Here is an 8,251-nt window from a genome sequence, read left to right as displayed (position 1 = left end):
GTAGAGGTGTTAGTGTACTAATATAGTTTGGGTGGAGGTGTTAGTGTACTAAATAGTTTGGGTGGAGGTGTTAGTGTACTAAAATAGTTTGGGTAGAGGTGTTAGTGTACTAATATAGTTTGTGTGGAGGTGTTAGTGTACTAATATAGTTTGTGTGGAGGTGTTAGTGTACTAATACAGTTTGGGTGGAGGTGCTAGTGTACTAATATAGTTTGTGTGGAGGTGTTAGAGTACTAATATAGTTTGGGTGGAGGTGTTAGTGTACTAATATAGTTTGGGTGGAGGTGTTAGTGTACTAAAATAGTTTGGGTAGAGGTGTTAGTGTACTAATATAGTTGAGTGCAGGTGTTAGTGTACTAATATAGTTTGGGTGCAGGTGTTAGTGTACTAAATAGTTTGGGTGGAGGTGTTAGTGTACTAATATAGTTTGGGTGGAGGTGTTAGTGTACTAATATAGTTTGTGTGGAGGTGTTAGTGTACTAATACAGTTTGGGTGGAGGTGCTAGTGTACTAATATAGTTTGTGTGGAGGTGTTAGAGTACTAATATAGTTTGGGTGGAGGTGTTAGTGTACTAATATAGTTTGGGTGGAGGTGTTAGTGTACTAAAATAGTTTGGGTAGAGGTGTTAGTGTACTAATATAGTTGAGTGCAGGTGTTAGTGTACTAATATAGTTTGGGTGCAGGTGTTAGTGTACTAAATAGTTTGGGTGGAGGTGTTAGTGTACTAATATAGTTTGGGTGGAGGTGTTAGTGTACTAATATAGTTGAGTGCAGGTGTTAGTGTACTAATATAGTTTGGGTGCAGGTGTTAGTGTACTAAATAGTTTGGGTGGAGGTGTTAGTGTACTAATATAGTTTGGGTGGAGGTGTTAGTGTACTAAAATAGTTTGGGTAGAGGTGTTAGTGTACTAATATAGTTTGAGTGCAGGTGTTAGTGTACTAATATAGTTTGGGTGCAGGTGTTAGTGTACTAAATAGTTTGGGTGGAGGTGTTAGTGTACTAATATAGTTTGGGTGGAGGTGTTAGTGTACTAAAATAGTTTGGGTAGAGGTGTTAGTGTACTAATATAGTTTGAGTGCAGGTGTTAGTGTACTAATATAGTTTGGGTGCAGGTGTTAGTGTACTAATATAGTTTGGGTGCAGGTGTTAGTGTACTAAATAGTTTGGGTGGAGGTGTTAGTGTACTAATATAGTTTGGGTGCAGGTGTTAGTGTTCTAAATAGTTTGGGTGGAGGTGTTAGTGTACTAATATAGTTTGGGTGGAGGTGTTAGTGTACTAATATAGTTTGGGTGGAGGTGTTAGTGTACTAAATAGTTTGGGTGGAGGTGTTAGTGTACTAAAATAGTTTGGGTAGAGGTGTTAGTGTACTAATATAGTTTGAGTGCAGGTGTTAGTGTACTAATATAGTTTGGGTGCAGGTGTTAGTGTACTCAATAGTTTGGGTGGAGGTGTTAGTGTACTAATACAGTTTGGGTGCAGGTGTTAGTGTACTAAATAGTTTGGGTGGAGGTGTTAGTGTACTAATATAGTTTGGGTGGAGGTGTTAGTGTACTAAATAGTTTTGGTGGAGGTGTTAGTGTACTAATAAAGATTGTGTGCAGGTGTTAGTGTACTAAATAGTTTGGGTGGAGGTGTTAGTGTACTAATATAGTTTGTGTGGAGGTGTACTAATATAGATGGTGTGCAGGTGGTGGTGTTAGTGTACTAAATAGTTTGGGTGGAGGTGTTAGTGTACTAATATAGTTTGTGTGGAGGTGTTAGTGTACTAAATAGTTTGGGTGGAGGTGTTAGTGTACTAATAAAGATTGTGTGCAGGTGTTAGTGTACTAATATAGTTTGGGTGGAGGTGTACTAATATAGTTTGGGTGGAGGTGTACTAATATAGTTTGTGTGGAGGTGCTAGTGTACTAATATAGTTTGTGTGGAGGTGTACTAATAAAGATTGTGTGCAGGTGTTAGTGTACTAATATAGTTTGTGTGGAGGTGTTAGTGTACTAATATAGTTTGTGTGGAGGTGTACTAATATAGATGGTGTGCAGGTGGTGGTGTTAGTGTACTAAATAGTTTGGGTGGAGGTGTACTAATATAGATGGTGTGGAGGTGTACTAATATAGATGGTGTGGAGGTGTACTAATATAGATGGTGTGGAGGTGTACTAATATAGATGGTGTGCAGGCGACGGAGGAGAAGGAGGAGATGGAGGAGCTTCAGGCGTACAACCGGCGGCTGCTGCACAACATCCTGCCCAAAGACGTGGCAGCTCACTTCCTGCAGCGCGAGCGTCGTAATGATGAGTTGTACTATCAGTGGTGCGAGTGCGTGGCCGTCATGTTCGCCTCCATCAGCAACTTCTCAGAGTTCTACGTGGAGCTGGAGGCCAACAACGAGGGCGTGGAATGTCTGCGCCTCCTCAACGAGATCATCGCCGACTTTGACGAGGTGAGACGCCCTGGCCCCGCCCCCTTCCCCTGACGTGGGCGTCACCTCCCGTCCGTCTCCCGTGAGCAGATCATCAGCGAGGAGCGCTTCCGCCAGCTGGAGAAGATCAAAACCATCGGCTCCACCTACATGGCGGCGTCGGGCCTGAACGAGTCCACGTACGACAAGGCGGGCCGCTCGCACATCCGCGCCCTGGCCGACTACGCCATGAGGCTGATGGAGCAGATGCAGCACATCAACCAACATTCCTTCAACAACTTCAAGATGAAGATAGGTGCGCTGACTCCGCCCCCTCCTCGCCACTCACCAATAACCGCCTTCTCGCCTCAGGTCTCAACATGGGCCCCGTGGTTGCCGGGGTGATCGGAGCCAGGAAGCCTCAGTACGACATTTGGGGGAACACGGTCAACGTGGCAAGTCGCATGGACAGCACCGGCGTACCTGAGAGGATCCAGGTGACCTCTGACCTCTCAAACTCTGCCATTAGTGTCAACTACTTCAATCATCTCAAATAGAAACAGCTGAATCATGTAATTAGTTGAATACTAGTGTAAAAGAGTTGAATAATAGTGTAAAAGAGTTGAATAATAGTGTAAAAGAGTTGAATAATAGTGTAAACGAGTTGAATAATAGTGTAAAAGAGTTGAATAATAGTGTAAACGAGTTGAATAATAGTGTAAAAGAGTTGAATAATAGTGTAAAAGAGTTGAATAATAGTGTAAAAGAGTTGAATAATAGTGTAAAAGAGTTGAATAATAGTGTAAAAGAGTTGAATAATAGTGTAAACGAGTTGAATAATAGTGTAAAAGAGTTGAATAATAGTGTAAAAGAGTTGAATAATTGTGTAAAAGAGTTGAATAATAGTGTAAAAGAGTTGAATAATTGTGTAAAAGAGTTGAATAATTGTGTAAACGAGTTGAATAATAGTGTAAACGAGTTGAATAATACTGTAAACGAGTTGAATAATTGTGTAAACGAGTTGAATAATAGTGTAAAAGAGTTGAATAATTGTGTAAAAGAGTTGAATAATAGTGTAAAAGAGTTGAATAATAGTGTAAAAGAGTTGAATAATTGTGTAAACGAGTTGAATAATAGTGTAAACGAGTTGAATAATACTGTAAACGAGTTGAATAATTGTGTAAACGAGTTGAATAATAGTGTAAAAGAGTTGAATAATAGTGTAAAAGAGTTGAATAATAGTGTAAACGAGTTGAATAATTGTGTAAACGAGTTGAATAATAGTGTAAACGAGTTGAATAATAGTGTAAACGAGTTGAATAATAGTGTAAACGAGTTGAATAATTGTGTAAACGAGTTGAATAATTGTGTAAACGAGTTGAATAATAGTGTAAAAGAGTTGAATAATTGTGTAAACGAGTTGAATAATAGTGTAAAAGAGTTGAATAATTGTGTAAACGAGTTGAATAATACTGTAAACGAGTTGAATAATTGTGTAAACGAGTTGAATAATAGTGTAAACGAGTTGAATAATAGTGTAAAAGAGTTGAATAATAGTGTAAAAGAGTTGAATAATAGTGTAAAAGAGTTGAATAATTGTGTAAACGAGTTGAATAATTGTGTAAACGAGTTGAATAATAGTGTAAACGAGTTGAATAATTGTGTAAACGAGTTGAATAATAGTGTAAACGAGTTGAATAATAGTGTAAACGAGTTGAATAATTGTGTAAACGAGTTGAATAATTGTGTAAACGAGTTGAATAATTGTGTAAACGAGTTGAATAATAGTGTAAAAGAGTTGAATAATTGTGTAAACGAGTTGAATAATAGTGTAAACGAGTTGAATAATAGTGTAAAAGAGTTGAATAATAGTGTAAAAGAGTTGAATAATAGTGTAAACGAGTTGAATAATAGTGTAAACGAGTTGAATAATAGTGTAAACGAGTTGAATAATTGTGTAAACGAGTTGAATAATTGTGTAAACGAGTTGAATAATTGTGTAAACGAGTTGAATAATTGTGTAAACGAGTTGAATAATAGTGTAAAAGAGTTGAATAATAGTGTAAAAGAGTTGAATAATTGTGTAAACGAGTTGAATAATAGTGTAAAAGAGTTGAATAATTGTGTAAACGAGTTGAATAATTGTGTAAACGAGTTGAATAATAGTGTAAAAGAGTTGAATAATTGTGTAAAAGAGTTGAATAATTGTGTAAACGAGTTGAATAATAGTGTAAACGAGTTGAATAATAGTGTAAACGAGTTGAATAATTGTGTAAACGAGTTGAATAATAGTGTAAAAGAGTTGAATAATTGTGTAAACGAGTTGAATAATTGTGTAAACGAGTTGAATAATTGTGTAAACGAGTTGAATAATAGTGTAAAAGAGTTGAATAATTGTGTAAACGAGTTGAATAATTGTGTAAACGAGTTGAATAATAGTGTAAACGAGTTGAATAATTGTGTAAACGAGTTGAATAATAGTGTAAAAGAGTTGAATAATAGTGTAAAAGAGTTTAATAATTGTGTAAACGAGTTGAATAATAGTGTAAAAGAGTTGAATAGTAGTGTAAAAGAGTTGAATAATAGTGTAAAAGAGTTTAATATTTGTGTAAACGAGTTGAATAATAGTGTAAAAGAGTTGAATAATTGTGTAAAAGAGTTGAATAATAGTGTAAAAGAGTTGAATAATAGTGTAAAAGAGTTGAATAATTGTGTAAAAGAGTTGAATAATAGTGTAAAAGAGTTGAATAATAGTGTAAAAGAGTTAATTAGTGGAACAAAAAGAGGTTAGTTATGGTGTAATTAAAAAGAGAAGCCCAAGTACAACATTGGTGAGTCACACGGTCAAGAGGACCTGAGAAGATCCAGGTGACCACTGTGATTGTGATATCATCCAAAACAGGAGTGGTTAGGTCAAACTTGGGGAATGGCAGTAATACAGCATCAACCACAAAAGGAAACCAACTTGTGGATTTGACCAAAAGAGGAATAGAAGATCAAGTTTTTGTCTCATCAAGTGAGAAGAATCCATCAGGCAGATCAACTCAAATGTTGATTCACATCAGAACTGCCATTCTTATTCTTCCTGATTCTAAATAGATTCATTATTTTCAAAAATGATTTTTTTAGGTATTCATTAATTTTTTATAAGAATCCGTTTTTAGACACTCTCATGCAAGCAGAGGAGCTTTTTTAACATGAAACTTTTATTATAATTTTATTATAATTATACCAAATACTTCATTGCAAGAATCAGAGTTGGACATTTAAGTCCTCCATCTGATGCAGTGATGGAAGTAATACAACATCAATCACATCATTTGCCACAATACCAACTGGCTGTTATTTGAATGCAGGATTTGATTTCAATACTTGAATTCAACTTTTTTCTCCTAAAACTAATTTATGACAAAGAAATAGTTTAATCTTTTATTTTTGTGTGAATGCAAAACAACAAAATGAAAACACAAATGTATAAAACTTGAATGTGACCAGGACTCAAACACACAACCACCACCTTGCATCAGCTCATGTTCTGCTCACTGCTACCACATTCTCTACCTAGTAGCACTGCTACCACATTCTCTACCTAGTAGCACTGCTACCACATTCTCTACCTAGTAGCACTGCTACCACATTCTCTACCTAGTAGGGACCAAGCACTGCTACCACATTCTCTACCTAGTAGCACTGCTACCACATTCTCTACCTAGTAGCACTGCTACCACATTCTCTACCTAGTAGCACTGCTACCACATTCTCTACCTAGTAGCACTGGTACCACATTCTCTACCTAGTAGGGACCAAGCACTGCTACCACATTCTCTACCTAGTAGCACTGCTACCACATTCTCTACCTAGTAGCACTGGTACCACATTCTCTACCTAGTAGCACTGGTACCACATTCTCTACCTAGTAGGGACCAAGCACTGCTACCACATTCTCTACCTAGTAGCACTGCTACCACATTCTCTACCTAGTAGCACTGGTACCACATTCTCTACCTAGTAGGGACCAAGCACTGGTACCACATTCTCTACCTAGTAGCACTGGTACCACATTCTCTACCTAGTAGGGACCAAGCACTGGTACCACATTCTCTACCTAGTAGGGACCAAGCACTGCTACCACATTCTCTACCTAGTAGCACTGCTACCACATTCTCTACCTAGTAGCACTGGTACCACATTCTCTACCTAGTAGCACTGGTACCACATTCTCTACCTAGTAGGGACCAAGCACTGGTACCACATTCTCTACCTAGTAGCACTGGTACCACATTCTCTACCTAGTAGGGACCAAGCACTGGTACCACATTCTCTACCTAGTAGGGACCAAGCACTGGTACCACATTCTCTACCTAGTAGGGACCAAGCACTGGTACCACATTCTCTACCTAGTAGGGACCAAACACTGGTACCACATTCTCTATCTAGTAGAGACCAAGCGCTGGTACCACATTCTCTACCTAGTAGCACTGGTACCACATTCTCTACCTAGTAGGGACCAAGCACTGCTACCACATTCTCTACCTAGTAGCACTGGTACCACATTCTCTACCTAGTAGCACTGGTACCACATTCTCTACCTAGTAGGGACCAAGCACTGCTACCACATTCTCTACCTAGTAGCACTGCTACCACATTCTCTACCTAGTAGCACTGGTACCACATTCTCTACCTAGTAGGGACCAAGCACTGCTACCACATTCTCTACCTAGTAGCACTGCTACCACATTCTCTACCTAGTAGCACTGCTACCACATTCTCTACCTAGTAGCACTGCTACCACATTCTCTACCTAGTAGCACTGGTACCACATTCTCTACCTAGTAGGGACCAAGCACTGCTACCACATTCTCTACCTAGTAGCACTGCTACCACATTCTCTACCTAGTAGCACTGGTACCACATTCTCTACCTAGTAGGGACCAAGCACTGGTACCACATTCTCTACCTAGTAGCACTGGTACCACATTCTCTACCTAGTAGGGACCAAGCACTGGTACCACATTCTCTACCTAGTAGGGACCAAGCACTGCTACCACATTCTCTACCTAGTAGCACTGGTACCACATTCTCTACCTAGTAGCACTGGTACCACATTCTCTACCTAGTAGGGACCAAGCACTGGTACCACATTCTCTACCTAGTAGCACTGGTACCACATTCTCTACCTAGTAGGGACCAAGCACTGGTACCACATTCTCTACCTAGTAGGGACCAAGCACTGGTACCACATTCTCTACCTAGTAGGGACCAAGCACTGGTACCACATTCTCTACCTAGTAGGGACCAAACACTGGTACCACATTCTCTATCTAGTAGAGACCAAGCGCTGGTACCACATTCTCTACTTTTGTAGGGACCAAGCACTGGTACCACATTCTCTACCTAGTAGCACTGGTACCACATTCTCTACCTAGTAGGGACCAAGCGCTGGTACCACATTCTCTACCTAGTAGGGACCAAGCGCTGGTACCACATTCTCTACCTAGTAGAGACCAAGCACTGGTACCACATTCTCTACCTAGTAGCACTGGTACCACATTCTCTACCTAGTAGGGACCAAGCATTGGTACCACTTTCTCTACCTAGTAGGGACCAAGCGCTGGTACCACATTCTCTACCTAGTAGGGACCAAGCGCTGGTACCACATTCTCTACCTAGTAGGGACCACGCACTGGTACCACATTCTCTACCTAGTAGGGACCAAGCACTGGTACCACATTCTCTACCTAGTAGGGACCAAGCACTGGTACCACATTCTCTACCTAGTAGGGACCAAGCGCTGGTACCACATTCTCTACCTAGTAGGGACCAAGCACTGGTACCACATTCTCTACCTAGT

General features: G+C 39.6%; 1 protein-coding gene across 2 annotated transcripts in view; it reads left to right on the top strand.

The window, feature by feature from the left end:
- adcy5 (adenylate cyclase 5) overlaps positions 1-8,251 on the top strand; it is a 46,346-nt gene that overhangs the window by 36,422 nt on the left and 1,673 nt on the right. For both annotated transcript variants that reach the window (XM_062067391.1, XM_062067392.1), the window contains 3 exons: positions 2,179-2,442; positions 2,512-2,716; positions 2,773-2,902. In XM_062067391.1, coding sequence (XP_061923375.1) covers positions 2,179-2,442; positions 2,512-2,716; positions 2,773-2,902 — 599 coding nt within the window. The remainder of the gene's footprint in view (positions 1-2,178; positions 2,443-2,511; positions 2,717-2,772; positions 2,903-8,251) is intronic.

The sequence above is a fragment of the Entelurus aequoreus genome, linkage group LG13 (genome assembly GCF_033978785.1).
Source record: "Entelurus aequoreus isolate RoL-2023_Sb linkage group LG13, RoL_Eaeq_v1.1, whole genome shotgun sequence".
NCBI lineage: Eukaryota > Metazoa > Chordata > Actinopteri > Syngnathiformes > Syngnathidae > Entelurus > Entelurus aequoreus.
This window is presented reverse-complemented; position numbering and strand designations above follow the sequence as displayed.